This window comes from Pempheris klunzingeri, chromosome 12, assembly GCF_042242105.1.
Source record: "Pempheris klunzingeri isolate RE-2024b chromosome 12, fPemKlu1.hap1, whole genome shotgun sequence".
Lineage (NCBI taxonomy): Eukaryota > Metazoa > Chordata > Actinopteri > Acropomatiformes > Pempheridae > Pempheris > Pempheris klunzingeri.
The window spans coordinates 11866841-11886636 of NC_092023.1; the positions used below are offsets into that span (position 1 = coordinate 11866841).

The 19796-nt window shown below is 40.2% G+C and overlaps 1 protein-coding gene across 2 annotated transcripts; it reads right to left on the minus strand.

Annotated features, from left to right (window-relative positions):
- Positions 1 to 4101: 4101 nt before the first annotated feature.
- On the minus strand, positions 4102 to 19278 carry arhgef33 (Rho guanine nucleotide exchange factor (GEF) 33). 2 transcript variants are annotated; one of them, XM_070841047.1, is made up of 17 exons: positions 19105 to 19278; positions 15832 to 15875; positions 13546 to 13710; positions 12646 to 12764; positions 12279 to 12424; positions 11978 to 12100; positions 11508 to 11634; positions 10564 to 10696; positions 8761 to 8868; positions 8275 to 8367; positions 7928 to 8076; positions 7713 to 7802; positions 7383 to 7561; positions 6107 to 6567; positions 5791 to 6015; positions 5414 to 5556; positions 4102 to 5223 (listed from the first exon to the last, which is right to left on the minus strand). In XM_070841047.1, the coding sequence occupies exons 1-17, from the start codon at positions 19154 to 19156 to the stop codon at positions 5094 to 5096; spliced, it is 2487 nt and encodes an 828-aa protein (XP_070697148.1). In that variant the 5' UTR covers positions 19157 to 19278; the 3' UTR covers positions 4102 to 5093. The 2 variants fall into 2 exon arrangements, with proteins under 2 accessions (XP_070697148.1, XP_070697147.1); XM_070841046.1 differs by having other exon boundaries at positions 12279 to 12427.
- Positions 19279 to 19796: the final 518 nt, after the last annotated feature.

Here is a 19796-nt window from a genome sequence, read left to right on the forward strand (position 1 = left end):
AACTTGTTTAAACTAAAGGGTTAAAATAATGTGGCTGTTGTGTAAATGACATGAAAGGGTTCCTATGTAGCACTATAGTAGATACCCATTTAGGGTTAGTTATGGGCCGAAATCTTAATCATGTGTTTCAGCTTTTTACCAGAGAACAATTAATGAAACTCGCTGGTCAGTGAATGCTAGTAGAGCAGAGGCTAGCCCAGAAGTACTTTTCTGTGGAAGTCTAAATGTTTTACTCATTTGAGTATTTGGAGAAATTCTTAACACCAGCTGTCATTGCTGTGACTTTTTAAAGGCCAACATCTGTACAGGATGCTGACTACATGCATGTCGATGTGCACGGTGTGGTGTGTGGGAGAGTCTACATGTTGCAGTACACTACCAATCTTCACAAGCTGTGACACTAGAAGTTGCTTTCGGAGGACGTGAGCAGTAGTTTAGCTGAACCTAACCGAGACACCGTCGCTAAACCAGAAATCTAACTGTGCTGGTGGGGTCAAGTTTTCAAGTTTTCCAGTTTCTTTTTCCATTTCTTCAGTTTCTCCATAGAAAGACGAGCATAAGCTTACAAATGAACCAACCTGCTACCAGATAGACAGTTACCCAGATGCATTATATGTACAAAAGAAAAAATGGAAATGGGAAATGTAGAGTGTCACTGAATGTTACTAAGGTGGTTGTAAAATGTCTCCACGTTGGGGGACTGACAGCTTTCTTTTCCTCTTTGGCCTCTCATCAGCTGTTTGCACAGTGAAATTTGTTTTCCTTCAACTGCTCAGAAAGTCCGTATATCGTAATCTCAAACTTTTTTAGGTCACTTTACCAACACGGCAGCATGTCCCTCCTTCAAGCATTCAGTGACACGAATCACACCAGTGCCCCTACACACTCTTTCACCATGTTTTCACGGGGTACCTTTGTGGGTAAACAGATCCTCTCACTGTATTCCAGCTCCTGATGCTTTATTGCACTGTTGTGGTGAAGTAGCTAAAACAAGCATAATCCTATTTACATGTAGAGCTTGAATCCACTGTGAGGATACAAATTATTGGTCTACTTTTTTTTTTTTTTTTTTACCGCCTGTGCTCACTTTTCTTGTATAAAATGTTGTTCTGTTCCGTTGCACCTGGAAAACAAATGTCAGAAATATGAATCATACGAGACATTAGTTAAGACACTACACTTTATTGCCACGCAGTAAGCGATAAAAGAAATAAATGTCAAATCTGTTGAATTCTGCCAGCAACAGCTGGGGTTGATCCACGTTCAGGGCAAGACGTTTGCTTGTATAAAACACCAACCCAGAGCATGTTACAGTTTCACAATTTATACATTTGAACCAGAGCCGTTTCTCTGACAAAGCTCACACTCAAATGAAGCATTAAAATGCAGTAATAGTGACTCTCTTGTGTTGTGAATGTGAATCAGCCCCAATGAGGGATTTGGCCACGATCATGCTAATACATGTGCTTCTAGCCAACACCGATAATAGAGACGTGTCGTAGTCTCAGGGCAGCAAGTTTTATTCACACATCAGGTTATTTAACAAAAATATGTTCTTTCTTAAAAATCGTTGTCAAAACATTACCACATGAATAGCCTCACAGCAGCAGCATCAGCCAGTTTTATATTTGGGCTTAATTCATTCTGTTTGACCGGCCCCTTCCCACTCAATTGGTTGAAATATCAGTGAATATGCAAACATGACCAAACCCGACACCAGTTCATCGTGTATTTGGAAAATAATTAATCAAACATTCCTTTACATTGGGGCTTGGTTGATGTGAAAAGAACGTATAGTTTACATATTTAATATAATGCCAAAACATGTTTTTAATGGCCAAGTTTAGATAGTCGACCTCGTGGTTTGTCCTCGATGAAAAGAAACATGTCTAACGGCCATCAGCTATGCCTAGCAAGGTTAGTGTTAAACAAGACTCGTTAACGTGTCCATGTCCTCTCAGTTGACAAATGTAAATGAGAAATAGATACAAGTTACTAAAATCTATCGCATGAAGACAAAGTGAATGAGAGATTCCACTGAAAATGGCTTCACGGTTGTTGTTTTTTTTCCCCCCTCTTTGTTTCCAAAATACCCAATTTCTTTATCTCAAGCTGAACCACAGCTACACATCTAGAGTGGCAGAAATTATGGATTGATTTGGTTTAACCCAAACACACAAGCAGTCCTAAAATCTTCACAACTTTTAATTTTGTGGGAAATGTCCCTTTTCCTTAATAACTATGTAAATTTTTAAGAGATTCAATGATTCCTCGATGATTTTGAGTTTTGCTGTCGTAAATATATTCCCCTGAAGCAGGTGCCAACACGACCTTCCGTCGTGGGTTTTGCTGAAATGTCAGAATCTGTTTGTGTTCAATAACGTCAACGACTACTGGGTCGAATCACGTGTGAAAATAATTACTAGGGATTATTTTAAGATGATGTGGGCATCTGATATGTGGATTTTCTGAACGAGGCGGTCACAGAAAATGATACTAAATTGGCGCTAAGATCATTTTCCTGGGATTGCCAGTTCTGTCTGGCACTCAGAGCTTCCATCTATCTGGCGCTCCAAGCAGATTAAAGTAAACGACGACGAGCTATTTCATTCACGTCTCTGCCCCTCAATATAAAACCAATACAATAAGTCTCCTGTGTTTTGTCGCTATTACATCACCTTTTGTCTTTTGTTGTCATAATGCAATGCACACGTTATGAAATGTATATAGTGTAAAATAAAAATGGGTTTGTTTTACATACTGTATAATTGCCTATATTTTGGTTCAGAAGTGTAACAGATTTATGAGATGACAGGTTAACACATTAAAAAGAAGGAACTCAACGTTTTGTGTCTTTGTGGAGATTATTTCTGGTGGCCATCACGGTGGGAAAAGCACAAGTGTAAATGATAAAAGTGGTGATTACTGAAGTAAAACTAGCAGCTTCAGTCCTGGTATTGGTGCATTCAGGGTCACCGTTACACTCGCTGTCGCAGCACTGGGACACTTGAATAGAACGGAGCTACTGTTGATAATATTGTCAACACAAGAGCTTTTCCTACTACGAAACATGTCTTCTAAAAAGGATCAATTTCAATACAATGTGTATTAATTTATTAATGAAGATGAGGACACACATTAACGAAGATGTGGTCCAGTTATTATCATCCAGTCAAGTAAAGCAGCATGTCCAGTTCAACCATCTTCAGGCCAGAAAAGTTCTTAATAATTTACACTTTTTGTGTAGTGGAGGCTTCATATATTACATGTCAATTTTACATTTCAATGACATTTTTAATATAACACATTTATAAAATGTTTTATTAGTAGTAGTATTTTTAAACACAATATTATTAATATTTTTTGTCAAGTGGAGCACATTTGACAATCAATCTTTTTATTATAATAAGTTGCATATCTGTTTAAAGAGATAGTTTCCTTCCAAAGATTGCTTGATTGTGTGAGGAAATGGTGAAAGGGGGGTCCAGATGGTTGGGAACCACTGGCCTGGAGAACAGTAAAACTTACAGTGAGCTCTGTTATCAAACGGCCAATGTAAAGGCATAAGAAATGGAAGAATGGATGTTAAGAAAGCTATTTGGTGCTTTATAACCACGGGTTGAATTGAATCACTGTTTACATAGTTAATATCCAATGAGACATGATAATGTTTCTTTTATATTTGAGCCAGCAGGTTCAGGGGCAGGTGGCACAAGCTGGTGTTTCTAAGGACGAAACGGCTCGTCCTAGTGAAGAATCTGCAGCCTGCAAAATGTGAGTACGTTACAAACCAGTGCAATGATACTCATCTGAAAAATGTTTACTATCTATTAGGTTTATTATTAACAGAGACTCAAATTTAGTGTTACTGATTTAACTTTGAATCTATTAACCTGCGTAGTTTGACGTGTCCTGCCACTTTAATGAGTGAGCAACGATAACCTACTTATGAATAACAAGTCAAGTCTATTTAAATCACAAATGCGTCTCGGAGAGGACCCTGCATATAAAGAAAGTCATTTTATATTAATCTTGTCATATTTTAATAACTCAGTGACTCGAGGAGAAAGAACCAGATGAGCAGCATGACCCATTCTCAGCGTAGACCTTTATTGAGCACGTATTAATGTTGATTGTCACATTCACCTCTCAGCAAAACATCTCTGTTCAATGTGTAGAAATAATTGTCACAAAGAAAAACCTTTATGTTGCTTATGAATAAACAGTTTAATGTTCGTTCTCCTGAGTAAATGCATAGTATAATAAGTTGTGGTTATACCTTAAGACAATAAGCAGGCCAATAGGACTCTGGACTTGAGTGAAACCCATAAAAGAGCCTGTTGACCTAGAAAAAACTAAAAACAGTTCCCATGCTCAGAAAATCCCATAATGGAAAACGAAAGGGTGAGCGCCTGCCGATATCTAACTTAAGATAATTAAACAGCAGCTCTGCACAGATTTGAAAGTTGGAGAGCAAACGTAACATAAAAGGAAAAGAAAGGAGTTTATTATCGCAGAAATGTTTAGAAACTGGAGGTAGAGCGGAGCTATTTACAGAATGGGGACGGACAGTGTCAAACTATGCCCTCCAATGGTCAGGTTTGTAACTACATCTTCATTGACAAAAAGTTGAATTTGTTCCTTGTCTGCAGTCACAATTAATCTAAACTGACTCAAAACAAATGTAACCTATGGGACATTGCTGCCTTAACCTCCTGAGTCATTTTAGTGCTGGCAAGTCATCCTGTACTCTTACTATTACTAAGACTGACATAACAAAGAATAAAGATTTAACCCTCAGTGCTGTTTTTTTTTTTTTTTTTCTTCCTCTGACAGTGCAGCCATGTAAGTGCTTTTCCTCAGTGTGAAGACCAGGGGCAGGACTTTGTCTTTCAAATAAAAATCACATTGCAAAGTGAGGAGAAGTTGCTTCGCTTAAAGGTTTATATCTGTACAGCAGATCTGTATAGCAGTTGTAAATGCAAAAGAACAACCTTGTGTTGCACTTCTTCAGTTTGTAGGTACGCTTAAACATGCACATATTAGACTCTATATTTGATCAGTCTTTGACGGTGTTTGTGACGGAGTGGTGTTCATACAGCTGTGCCACGGTTTATCTCCAGATGTACCAATTTGGGATTTTTCCCCGGTGTGTCGTGTTCACAGCTGTTTTGGTTTTCTGGTGTTTTCTCACCTCCCTTCTCTTTCTTCTCATCACCACTCCTGTGAGAAATAAAGAGCAGGGGTCAATTTGACTCTGTAGTTAGTAGGCATTTTCGAAAAAAATAAAAGTTTTTCCACAACCTTTGATATAAAAAGATGCTGCTTGTGAAGGTAAAAATTTTACTGACATGTCAGAGGTGGCAGATACAGTATCAAGCCATTCATGTGCATATTTCCATATCAATATTACTTCTTCTTGAAGAGTTTCTTGAACGAGCTTCTGAAGCCTCCTTTGTCCTGTTTCCGACTCCTCTCGCTGAAGGGGGTGTGGTTATTCTCCTCAGCCCCGCTCCTCCACTTTGACTCGTCCCCCCATGACTGAAACCCAGAGTCCTGGTGGGGTTGAACACAATGTACATATATATGTGGTTATGGTTTGATCACATCTCAGAGTGTTTCAGTCTTCAGTAAACCAGTGCTGTTCTGTCTTGTGTCTAAGGCTCTGTGTCTATTTTCTTGTCGCAGTGATTAGCAGTTTTGCGATCTGTCAAGGTGACCTACCACTCTGGGTCGGAAACTGATCATTAATTAGACATTAATATTTTACACATCTCTGCTGAAACTCACAATGCTGAGCAGCCCGTGAAGATCTTCTGTCTGTTTGTCTGCATCTCCTCTGCTCCCCAGGGGGCTCTGCACCTTACGGGACGGGGTCGGACACCCTCTGCTGCCCCTACTGCCCTGCCGCTCCAACTTGGCATGGCTGCCCAGTCCCCCCCTGTGCAGATGGTCTGATAGAGGAACACCATCCAGACCACTCACTGTGGTGTCCATCTGGAGGCCATTCAGTGACTAGACAGCAGAGGAGATGTACATGTTTGATTTTTACACATAATTATCTGGGAATCTTTCTCTTCATGTACAGAAGCACAAAGAAGCTCACCTTGCTTTTTCTCTGGCTGGCCTGAAGCGGGCGGTGCTGATTGCGGCGCATCATTACAGCTTCATCTGGAGACACGCACCCTCGGTTGGGCATCTTGCTGTAACCGTTCCCCTGGCTTCCGCCGTTGCCAAAGACATCGCGGGTTGTCGACACATTTGCTGCCATTGCACGATGTGACGCCATGGGTGCTTTGGGGCACTTCACAAAGGCAATGTCAATGGAGGAATCTGAAGAGCCAGAGGAGCAGCGGTCGAACATGGAAACATCATGAAGGGAGCCTCCATCTTCTTTATAGAGGCTTTCCATTCCCGGGGGGTCTGGAGGGAGAAGGAACTCTCCGAGGGCATCAGCCAGAGCAGAGCCCGGTTGGACCTGATGGAAGTCTGTAGGTCTGGAGGGCAGATGATGCTGGCACAACATGGACCTCTCAGATCCTTCACTCTCTGGAATACTGCCAAGACCTGAAAGCCAAAAGGTTTGTTGACTGGTTGATTGATGGGGTAAATAGGATTCGTCAGAAACAGGGACCATACACGCATTTAAATCTGTTTCTGACAAATCCCTACATGGGATGTTCAGTGTACCCAGTCTTGACCTGAGAGACTGAAGTCTGGGCACTGGACTTCTAGACTTTTACATCAGACTTTATTTAAGCTCTATCCTTGTCTCACTTTTTCTCACTGGGCAACAAAATGTAATGACTTTGGAATATTTCCTTTACCAGGGTGGGCCAGGGTTAAACTCTTGCGTAGGCATGCAGTCACCCTGCTTGAGACCACACCAGCTCCAGGTGTGCTACTCAAAAGGTAGTATTGTATGCTCCAAACAAAGTAGTTTACTCTAAGTATCATCTGAACACATCTAAAGGTAGAATTGTTTGTACCTGTTCCAAATAGCCACTCGAATGCTGGGCAAAAAAGCCTTCCATCATAGAGAGGGTTGAAACGAATGAATCTTAAAAAAAATAGAGCTAACATCGCACACTTTCAAACTGTGTCACATTTAATTGTAGACAATAAAAGTAATGGAGGCAGCTGTGTGAAGGATGAAGAGGACACTGCAGCACTAGAGCTGAGCTTAGCTGGCTCAGTTTTCTCTTTTTATAGAAAGCCTGTTTTTTTTGTTTTGTTTCGTGACCTTTTTTAAGCACATTATTTTTGAGTTTGTGAATCAATTCCTCGTCTCCTGGACCTTCTTGGGGACGTAACACCTAATCGATCACAAACCACAGAGAGATCATCCGTTACAGTAAGCAGAAGCTTCTGTGACCACCAACCTGCTGGTTTGTGGTTCAGTGAGTCCAGGTCGGGGCTGAAGAACGGCAGCTGGGAGGGCCACTCTGTGTCATAACCATGAGTTTCAGGATCCTGGTCCCGATCCCAATCCTGGAAACGATGTAACTGGATCTGCTCCAGCAGACGCTGCTTGCTTCTCTTCACCTGGTTGGCATGTTCTCTGTGAGAGATGATTCACAGAAGCGAAAGCATCAACTCTGTTTCCTGCAGCAACAGCTTACAGCAAAAAGCTCTGCTAAACTCAGTGTATGCAATAACCAAGTCAGACAAAGTTAGCCTCCAGCTAGTTAGGAATGAAAAATAATACTCACAGCATGGCACTGCTGCAAGGGTATGGTGAGCCAATGTTGTTAGCTTGCATCCCACTTTCCGCTGTCTTTAACAGCTGTTTCATCGTAGACCTGCAGGGGCCACAGAACACTGTTTTACCTTAATTTGTCAGGCTCAAACATTGAGAATACGTCTTATTCAACCTCTTAAGCATGTGTGTAATGTTATTTTTTTTTGGTACAGTGGTAATCCAGACCTCTTCACCTCCTTGCGGTTGTGCAGGAGAAGCTCCTGGTTGTGCTGCAGGAGGTGGTGGTACTGAGCCGTGAAGGACCTGAACTGCTGGATGCACACCAGCAGCAGGTAATAGTCTGGGTGCTCTGCGTCTGTCTGCCTCAGCAGCCCCTGCACACACACCGATACATCTCAAGTTTCCTTTTTATTTTATTGTATTTTTTTTTTGTTCTTATACAGTTATTTTATTCCTTATAAAGTGGATTGCATTATTGCTGTATGTATGAAATGTGCTGCATACAGTTTGACAGCGTGTGGCATCTCTATATCTACTATCTATGCTGTTTAAAGTGTGTGTGTTAATCTAACCTGTAGCAACAGCAGGTACTCGGGGATCCTCTGAACCGGCTGAAGGAGCAGAGTGTGGAGGGAGGGTTTGGATTCGTCACCTGCTATGTCACTCTGATAGAAGCAGCACGCGGCCAATGGAAACACAAGGGCAGCAAAAGGTCGACCAATCAGGATGGAAGGACAAAAATCAGTTAGAAGAACAGCTTTGAATCACAGGGACGCAGATTTTTGTTTTTATTAGTCTGGTATTAGTAGCAATAAATGAATATTTTACATTTCAACACGTTTTGAATCACCATCCTGCTGTGTCATGCTCCTAGAAATATGAAGCTTTCTCATGTCACGTCATGTCCTACCTTGTCATCACCTTTAGTCATTATCACATCCTATCCTGCCTGCCGTGTCATGTTACATCCTCTAATGCTATACAGTATCATTAACCCATATGAGCCCTATCCTTTCAGGTCTTATCACAGCCTGTCACATCACTTCCTTTTGTGTTACCTCCAGGAAGGCAGAAGACTTCATGGAGCTGGAGGCGAGCATGGTGACGACCGACAGACAGTCTGGAAGCTCCCTTAGGTAGGATACGTAAAAGTCCAAGAAGTCACTCTGTAGGGAGACAGAGAGAGAGATTCTGTCTGGGTTTGTGTGTATGTGATCAGGTACCATCCGCCATCGTTTTCCACTCCGTCTCCTCCCTTCACTGTCTGCCTGTTGTGACTGATTAGACCTTAAAACAGCAGATCATGGGCCCGTGTGGATAGAAAGACTGCTGGATAAACATAGACAAGCTTAATGTGAGCTTCCATCTCATATTCAAGTTAACCATTAACATTTGGTCATTCGTTGGTGAGTATAACACTCTCTGTGTGTTCTGTGGGGAGTTGAGATATTTCCCGAAAGATAAGGAGCACTATAATCTATAATCATTAATATCTATAATTTTCAGGCATCCCTATAATTCACACTGAATAAATAATAATACAATTTATTCAAATAAAAGCACATCAAAAAACAAAATACCTATGAAATGAGGTTAAAAAGTCATTACATACATACATATATTTTTTTTTAAAACAATTATAAAAGTGCAATAAAAGTATGATGACATATAAAGTAAAGGTTCCTTCCGTCTTTCTTTCGTGTTTCTTTCATTCTTGTTATTTCTTTTGTGCTATGTTCCCTCCTAAAGCTTTCAGGCCATCAGTGAGTGAGGATCCATAATGCATTTGTGAGCCCGCTTTTACTTTTTTTTTCTAAATAGGTAGGTGATCTTATCAATTACTGCTTTTCCTCCCATTCACTCAGAGCCAGTTAGCCACATATTGGCTTTAATCGTATAGACTCATTAGGTTCAGTGTGTTGTGGTGCTTTTGTTTTTTGTTTTTTTGGTTGGCTGCCACTGGCACCTTCCTAATACTACAAAACACACAGTACAACCTTTTTACTCTCAGAAAATTGATTTTTGATACTTAAAATCCACACATGCTGCCGGAACATTTAGTTGTTTACACTACTGATGCTGTGGAAAACTACATTTCTAATCTTGTCTGACTCACAGGTTTTTTTTTAGAAATACCTCTTTTTACATGTAAGAATTCAGTAAGCGCCAACATTCAGTGTCAATAGAATACCTGTGTCGTCGTTGCCATTTTGTCAGCTAGAGCCTGGTAACGAGAATCTGTATTCCAGCTCTCTACATGGCTCCGCTGGAATTTGACATTTCATTTAATGCCCGTTATGGCTGCCAAACTGATTCAGATTCATTATAAGTGGCCGGTCACAAGATCAAACCTTTTGACCCGTCCACATTAACTAGCCTGGAACAGCGCGGTGCATTGTGAATGCCATGTTTTTGATTGTAAACTGTTAAAGGTCCACAACTTTTGTGTCCTACGTTTCTGGAGATTTTCACTGCACTGAATGTTGCACTGCATCACATTATACCAAAGGATTCATTTAAAATTTTGTCCTCGGTGGCCGAAGTATTTCAATAAGTGAGGAAGTGCAAAAGTGCAAAGAAGTGAAATGATATGCATGCAGCGATAGAGTGGTTACAAGTGGATTAGGCTGGTTTTCAGTCAAGGCAGGCCGAGTTTATCAGAAAAATGGATTGAAACCTTTCAACAAAAAAAATGGATAATGCAGGTGTCAAGGTTTTAAAGGTTTTTACAGGTGAAAGGTTTTTATTTCATCTACATCTTCAGAGCTTTTCATTGTTCAAATGGTGAAAGGCATTTGGTAAAGTGCAGAGTAATTCATACAAATTAGTCAGTGTATTCAAATTCTGTGTTTGTGTTTTACCTCTTTGCTTGTGAGCCTCATGAACACATCCCCCATGATGCCATGCCACTGGCACTTGAGCACACGTTCCTGGAGAGTATGGAGGAGCTCAAGATGCTGCTGGATCAGAAACCTCAGCGAGCTGGGAAATGGACTAAAGACAGAGAGACAGGAGATGACAAAATGAGAGTGAAACATGTTCTTTTCTTCCAAAAAGTAAGTAACCAACATGTGTTTTTGGAGTCATGGAGTCAGACGAGAGAAGAAACAAGGATTCACTTCCAGCATCCAGAACCAGCTCACATGGAAGTAATTGCAAACATCCCTAATGGTCATACATTCGTGGTAATGTACTAAACTTTCCCACTATTATTGCACCATCTTATGTGACAGACTACTGACAGCAGGTAAATCAGGTTAAAACAAATAGTCATTTACAAAAACCCTTTGACCCAGTTCAGCTTTTTCACCTTTTCATTGGTGCTTTTGGCCATTGGGAACACGTGTGCAGTGATTACATTAGGAAGCTCTTTTTAAAAAAAGACTCTCCTCTCTGTCTCACTGGTGTTTATAACCTGCTTTATCTAATTAGTTTATTTCCTGTTCTCCCCTCACCATAAGCTCTCAAATTAGATCAGAGGCCACTCCTGAAATACATTCTGAGTCTTGGTCTCTGTGTGTGTGTGTTTATGCGAGTGAGTGAGAGGGAGGGAGGGAGAGAGAGACGGACAAAGTCTGGGAGATTTATTGAGTTTATAGCTCATGACATCGAAGAACTGTTTTACATCAGTTAAGGTTGGTGAAGTCTGGGTCATTTTACATTTTGTGAAATGAGATGTATTGTTTAAGCAAAGCCTTGTCCTTATTAAATTATCAAATTACCTCCTTATCCATTATTAGTTATTTAAATAATGACTCCAATGGCATGTTCAAAGTATTGACTCTTCGTGTATCCACAGGCTTACCGTTTGTCTTTGGAGGTGAGAGCTTCCGACCCATTAAAGGTGATGTTGGCCTTCAGTAACAGTGACAGGTGGGACACATAAACCCTCTCTGACTCCAGCAGCTCCAGAGCCACTCTCTGTCTCTTAGCTGCATACACACAGAAACACAATGTAAGTTTAAACCATGTTGACTCGCTTGTAGTCTCCTTATTTGTCTTTCTCCTAACATGTAGTGGCACTATGTGCTGAACTGAACGGCCCTCTGCTATTGGCCAGTCCGGTGATGGCGCTCACTATAAAGTGACATGGCCCGGCATCGAAGACAAGCTAACAGATGACGGTGAGTTCAGTTTATCCTAGATATTACAGTTCACACAGAGGAGGCTTTAAGCATACGATGAAATTAATGTATTTTGCGAAATACACTTGTTCTCCTTCTTAGAGACGATCAAAGTATTGTTATTAGTTGTATTAACACACATATTTCTTACTGTTTTCAGGTAGGTTGTTGGGAGTCTCTGTGTCGTCTCTGCTGTTCTTCCTCTCTCCCCACGCTGGAGATCTGGATGAACAACCCCTCTGCTGCTGTTGAGCCTCCTGCTCAGAGGTGGAGGCTACAACGCAAAACACAATACAACACACGTGAGTAAATGGCTACTATAGGTCTGTCATTTCTTTTTCTTCACTTCAGGTTCCACACACACACACACACACACACACACACACACACACACACACACACACACACACACACACACACACACACACACACACACACACACATAGACTCACTCTGTGTCGATGTGCAGCTCCTCTGTGGAGACCCGCCATGCGGCAGACTGGAAAAGAAGTGCTGAATAACACTGAGGTCTGGCTGGCCGGGCGCACAGATGTGCTCATCTCCTGATGCCGCCAGCACATCTGCCTTGGAGCTCTTTCTGCTTTTGGAACAATCAGCAGTAGAAGGAAAAGTAAGACAACTTATTTGTCAAGTTACACAACACAGATGCTCTTTTTAAACCCTCGCCAATAAGCCTTTTGGAGGTCTTAATGACATTACTTAGCGTTCTAGATTGTAAAAAGGGAGCATTGAATATAATCTAAATTTGGATGAAACATATTTATGCGTGCATCCTTATCACGTTTGTTTCAGCCCCACCTGTGTGGAACAGAGATGACATCTTTGGGGGTTTCAGACAGCAGTTCAATCCTCTTCTGCACCTCCCTCTGTCTGCTGGACACATCCTTTATGTGGAACAGAGCCACATTCAGCTCCTCCTGCAAGCAGATCACAGCGCGTTAGTGTAACTGCTGTACAACGATAAGAGTGACGGTGTCAGGTCAGGCCAGATTCAAAGGGAATTCTGCTGAATTTATACAGGGTACAGATCAACAAGCAGGCATTTTTCTCCCAGAGCAACTACAGTTAAGCTTTCATAGTTCTGTAGTTATAGTTGTGTACAGGAAAATCACTTCCAACATGGGAAAGTAAAGCCACAAGCATACATATTGATTAATAAATGATAGGATTTATTGGAAATGTGCTCTAGTATCATTTAATCTAGAAATACCTTTGCTAACACGTACAGCAGAGTTTGCTAGTTGTGTGCATCACCTGTGGTGTGGTAATCGTAGTAAATATGATACAAAAAACACGTCATGCAGTTGTTATACAGCTGACATGCACACATCTTCGTAATAATAATAATAATAAGAAGAAGAAGAATCTTCCATTCTATTACACATATAACCATCACAAAGAATTTACCACATGCCTAAAATATCTAAATATTGGTTAAAAAAAATGAGAGTCTGTGCAGATAAATGTAATGAACACAAAACAGTCAACAGATCTCACAACATGAGCTAAAGAGAAGATGTACATGCATGCAATGTGGGTGTCTGAAAGAGTCGCCTTCCTATCTAATAAATGAAATTAGGTTACAGTTTCAACACAGTTCCATTCAGATGTTCTAAATTATATTACAGTAGCGTCTCCACTTCACTGAGAATAGACTCTGTGTGTGTGTGTGTTTTCACTGTGTAGCGTCTCCAGCACCTTGAAAGTGTTGAGGGAGTTCTTGAGGCCCATGATCTTATCATCCACGTCAGTCTGATAAGCCTGCAGCTTCTCTTCCAGGCCATGGTCCCTCCGACGCAGCTCGCACAGCTCCATCAGGGCTGCATGGAGCCCCTCGCGCAGCTCAGCCACCAGGCCCTGCAGCTACATCACAAGAAGTAATGGAATGAATAATGTTTACACCAGAGCCTTTTGGGGGCATTGGCTGCTTCAAATGGAGAGAAAAATGTAAATATATATAAGTAAGTAAGTGGAAACTGTGCACAAAAGAAACTCAGTATCTATGATCTGATATTTCTTCTTTGATGTTTTACAGTGCTTCTGCTGTACTTTTAACACTTTAATTGTGGGGTTCTTTTGCTTTAGAGTGCTTTGAGCTGGCAAAATACTTATTTTTAAGCTCATTCATTTTCTTCACTTAAACTAGTTATATCAGACTATAACATTTCTAGAAAGTCTTACAATTTATGATTTTGCTGAATTCTTCTTCCTTCTTTTTTTCACTGCATTTGTTCAGATTTCTTGATGTTGTTTTTTTCTCTCTGCTTTTGTGGTTTTTATTTTTATTATTGGTTTTATTACTTATTATGGTTTTGTTGCGTCTTTATTTTGGCGATCTCAGACTTTTGTGCACTCTTTTATAGCAGAGAACACTTGCTTTCCACCAGCCCATTTTTAAACAAAACAATTTTCTCATCCTTTCTAAATAATATTCTTTAAGATGTAGATGTTCTTTATTCACCTCTTTTTTTCTCTGCAGTTAGTCTTAATTTTCATTCATAGCTGATTGAATTCATTCAGCAGGGATAACTGAATCAGCTCATGGGAACATAACATGGGTTGAAGCAGCTCTCGCTCACTAAATCTTTCCATCTCTCTCCTGCTCGCTCTCTCTCTGTCATGTGAAAGGCATCAGGCAGCAGGCTGAATAGAGCAACTGTCCTGCTGTTCTGCTTTCCTTCCTCTCTGATGCTATCAAGTGGTTGACGGTGCTACTCTGCGTCGGTACACCTAAAGATCTAAAAAGCAGCTCCAGCATGAATTTCTTATTATTTAATTATATCAAATGCAAGTTTAGATAATTGGTATCCATTAATGAGAAAGTTCAAAGTTTATGAAGACACAATGTGAGTAAAAAGTGAACTTTTGAGGCCTCAGTAAGACCCATTCAGAACTCCATAAAAACAATAAATTCATGCTGGCTTTTTCACACGCAGCCTTTTGTGACATCTAGCGTGTTAAACCTAAACTCAAAGCTAAAATGGCAACATTTGTGATGCTTAGTAACATGAGGTCTAGTAAATCCTACAGTACGAACACATTTGGATGCTTTTACCTGAAAAACTCATGCAAACATCCTCACTTAAGTATTTGTCTGCTTTGCCGTGTGCAAACATGCGCTCATCAAATGTCATGAGGCATGGTGTAAATTCAAATCCAAGAAACATTAAACAAGGCTTTACTACACTTTCACACCACGTGCACTAAGATTAGAGGAGCTTGGACACTGTTTTTTACTGTCATGTTGCTCTCAAGATGAGCTAAACCTATTTATGGCTTTGCTTTTATATTAAGTGGCACTTATAAAAGCCTTGGAAGCTCAATGCGTTTTTTTTAAATGATAGAAATTGTCAGTCTGAGCACTGAGGAGTTTATCTTTAACAAGGATGAAATGTGAAAGTCAGAGCAGACATACTGTTTTTTTTTTTGTTTATAAATATCCCCATTCCCATAATGGTATCTATACTTTTTTGAAAATATCACGGTGAAATTGCAGCACTACAACAGATATTAGTTTGTCTGCAGCTTTAGGTTGTCTGTCTGTGATATCTGCTCTGATACTGTATAAGTTTCTAATTCTGATTTCTGTTCAAACAAATTTCAGTTTATTTGGCTCATCAAATATAATGTAAAAAAAAAAAGCACAAAAGAGGCACAGTGAGTCTAAATATGAAAGTAATGGATGTTGAACTGCGGGAGTTACACTCTCATGTCTCTCACACTCTCAAACAGCCCCTTGCATCAATATTGACTTGTTTAATGTCCATTTAATATACTGAGAAGATCATATGTCATAAAGTAAAAGCATAAGAGTTTTCTTAAGAAAAACTGAAATATAAATGATAAAACATCAGCAGGCTCCAGTCAAAGTGAGTGGTAAGTTTTTCCAACTCTCTCTCTGAGTTGGTTGATTGGTTGGTGGGTTAATGACTCCTATAAAGTGTAAACTAAAGGGTTGTGTGGAAAAGAAGAGTTATTGATTACCTGAGCAAACTCTAGGCTAGCTTCATCCACATTTTCTTCTTTATCTATAAGAAAAACGACAACAAAAAACAAAGTTAGGAACCATTATTCTATCATTTCATAATGTGATAAATTCATATGTTCATAAGCTGGCATACAATGTATTACCCATTCATACCTTGGTTAATAATGTGTTTAAACATAAAACTAGAGAAAGTATAATTTGACATTACGTTGCCTTAAATGTCATCAGAGGCGCAAACTTCCACACAGACAATGAACTGTTGTCACAAGAAAACAAGAAAATTTGTCATCTTTTATTTGCTTATTTATCAATTTCTCCAAACTGTTACAGAATTCAAAAATCATAACCTCCAGTCCAGATTTCCCGGTTCACAAAAGACTGAATTTAAAGAATCCACATGTGCCACATGTACCATAATTTAAAACACTCAATTTTGGGAGATTCCTCTCCAAATACAACCTGTTGACCAACGAAAACACAGCGCAAAACCAAAAGATGTTTCAGTCTATCCAAAACTTTTAACAAGCAGTTTTATCAATCTTTATTTATATAGCGCCAATTCACAACAAGTGTTATCACGAGACGCTTTCCATAAAGAGAAGGTCTAGACCAACGATTCAAGAATTCAAAATTAAGGATTCAAGAATCCCCACATGAGCCGCATCAGATATTATATTAGTCAACAGTGGCACGAAAAACTCCCCTTTAACAGGAAGAAACCTCGAACAGAACCAGGCTCAGAGGAAAACAGCTTTCTGTCGGGGTTGAGGGTTGGACAGAGTTTTGTGAACCTCCTGTCGTTGTAATACGTTATATTTATGGTCTTAAAGTGAATTCACGTCTTTTGGGTTGATCATTCATGGCTCAGGTTTCTATCAAAGCAGAATAATAATTCTCTGTTATGGACGGTGTGTGTCTGCATGTGATGTCAAGCTTAGAAAAGCCCTCAGCAGTCATGTGAAAGTGCTACACAGAGAGATTCTTACTACAGGCAAGAACAAGCATTATTTTTATATTCTTTCACTCCGTATATGTCAGTCATCCTGTGACTTGTGGTCGTCTCATATTCACTGTGAAGGGAGCAGCTCCAGGAAGGAGTCTCCTGATCAAATCACATATTCATTTCTACAGATTTCTAGCAGGGACTGTTTGCCATGTTTCCAAAATGACCCTAACCTAACCCTAACCCTGCTGGAGGAAAGAGCTATGCAAGGACATTTTGATTTATGACTTTAGATTTTTTCTGCTTTTTTTTCATTTTACTTGGGACAGTTATCTGGTTGCATGAACACACAATGCTTCTGTTTGTTGTGGAAAATGTCACAGAACACTGCTGCTGTGAACACCGCAGAGATTCATCTGAAATACGTACTTAGCATATATTATCATGCATAATTGACAAGGCTTGCAGGCACAGCTGCTCTGTGTAACTCTTGTTAAAAGTGAAAGAGCAAAAGAAGAAAAATACATTGTCCAACAATGGAGTTTTTCTGTCTGCATGATAAAGGCCTATCTAATGACTAATTTCCTTTGACGACTTTGGTTTATGCCACAGGCCTTAGTTGTTGCAAAGCAGAAAAAGTTGACGTCAAGACGTCAACATTATGTTGTGGCCTCCTGTCCCAGCATGACCTCAGCCTTAAAGAGTGAAATCATTGCCATTGGGAAACCAAAAGGATGCAGTTCTGTGACAGGAACAATGACAGGAAAACACATCTTCTTCACAGCTTCAAGCTACTTTCAATGTGCTTACCAACCACATAATAGCATGAAATTAAATACTGCTAAGGCACACTATACATGAAATCCAGTAAACACTAATGTGTGAAGGGGTTTTTCTGTATAGTCAGAAACTCTTTTGCATGTATTATGTACTCCTGGGACAATGAGGTCCTAAGTGTAATCTAGCTAGAGCTATTCTAGCTAGAGCTAGACTGGTAAATCATCTCGGCTGATATTATTGGGCAATATTAGATGGAACCGGATACAGCTTTGGAGGCGAGGCCTTGTTCATTCCTACTGAAGTTGTCCAGTGGTGCATGAAATCAATAAAGATCAGTTTCCCAGGTGTAAAATGACCCAAATCTTCTGCTCGTGGACGACCATGCCTCCTCACTGTGAGGCCCGTGCAGCATGCATGTGTCTCAGGGCTGGCCGAGCTGGCTAACTTCCAGTTTATGCCTCCGCTAACTTGAATGAGAATAAAAGGATTTAATTGTGGAGCCCTTGTAGATTTTCCAAATGATATCGGACTAAAAGGATCAAATTCTGATAGTGAGATGAAATGAGGGTTTGTGGGGTTAAAAAAAAAACATCCACCAATTTACAGACGTCTCTCTCAAGATGTCAGCATATGGACGAAAGTCTTTTGAGGCCCAGTGGCATCATGTGTTGGGCGCCTTTGGTGTAATTACACGGTTTGACCACATGTCAAACTGGCTTCAAAGCCTGGCTCGTTTCCTGGGGGCCTGGTTTGTCCTCCAAAGAGCACTGACAAGATTAAATGTCCCGCGTAGTACATAAGAAAAACAAGAAAACCTTATCAACATTACTTGTGAATGTGATGTGTTTGAATAAAAAAATATATATGTGTTGGATTTATTGCATTGCATTTTTGTTTTTGGTATCGGCCTAAAAAATTGAAAGTAAGAAGATTTTTATGCTCACAGCAGATGCTGATGAGGGACAATTGTTTCTTGTGTTGAAGTACGATAAATTAATCGTGCTGTGTCCTGTTTAAAGAAAGCACTGGCAGCGAGATGTAACATGATCCAGTGAAGACTGACATTGTGGTGTCAGTGGAACCAATGAAAACCTGTTGCATTACAAATCATCCGCCTCAAGAACAGAAAGCCTGAACATTGTACATGAGATTACTGCATGTTTTCACACCAGAATGCTCTTTTGGTATCTTTAGGTTAAAGAAAAGTTGGAATTTTCTTCTGAGAAAATCGTTTTGATGATTAAAGCTCTTTTATCCCCATCCCCTCTGTCACAATTATCAAACAAAAAGTAAAGATGTAAAGATTTACTGCCTTTCCCCAGTTAAGTATCATCAGAAACGGAATATCTTTTATTCTGGGGCTGTTTTTCAGACATTTGCTGAATAGTACAAACTAAGCAATTCGTTAAGTGCTGAAATAAATGCTTAACAAATGAATCCATAATTACCATAACTATTAGTTGCAGCCGTAGTACAAACAATAACTTCCTAATCAAAGAGCATCTGTTCAAAAGTTACAGCTCACGTTTTTTGACACCTGTTTTACCTTCTGACATGCCTTCTGTATTGTCTTCTGTTTCTGTTTTGCCACTCTCCATGTTTAGCTATCCTGTCCGTCCAGTCTAGTTCCCAGCTGTCCAGTTCTGCAGTCCTTATCCAGCTCAAGATGACTTCAGTCCGCTCCTCTGCCTTGTTCCTTTCCTCTGAACAGCTCTGTCCTTTGCTGTGATCACTCACTTTCTCTCGTCCAAAGCATGTGAGTCCTATGATTTCCCTTTTGCACAAAAAGGCCCTTGTCTTCAGAGAGTAGAGGGACAGAAGGCAAAGATCAGGAGGAGAGAGAGAGAGACATTTGTTCATCATACAACCCCATACTGTAGCAAACTCATTACATTTACGGAGGCGTGTCTGGCTGTTAATGGACATGATTTACTCCGCAGCACTGATCAGGGTAAGCCTGAAAACAACAGTTATTGCAGTGGATAAAAGTAAATCTCCTTTACCAAGTGTATTTATTTGAGCTACTCAAGCTGTTAAACATTTTTACACCTATGTGACATAACGGGCAGGGTGAGCCACCATTACCAAACATCAACAGTGTCTGTTTCTTGGCCGCTTGGGGGCAACACAACAAGTTATAAAAACACCTATTAACGGATATTATCACCTCATAATGTTATTGTGGCAGACGTGTTCATGACACGTCCAACAGACACAGAGCAACATTATCATTCATTT

Coding starts and splice junctions, on each gene's coding strand:
- arhgef33 (XM_070841046.1), bottom strand. CDS start 19,156: ATGGAGAGTGGCAAAACAGAAACAGAAGACAATACAGAAGGCATGTCA. Junction 8,368..8,760: donor AGTCTTCTGCCTTCCTGGAG/GTAACACAAAAG, acceptor TGCTTCTATCAG/AGTGACATAGCAGGTGACGA. Junction 6,568..7,382: donor ACTGAACCACAAACCAGCAG/GTTGGTGGTCAC, acceptor TTTGGCTTTCAG/GTCTTGGCAGTATTCCAGAG.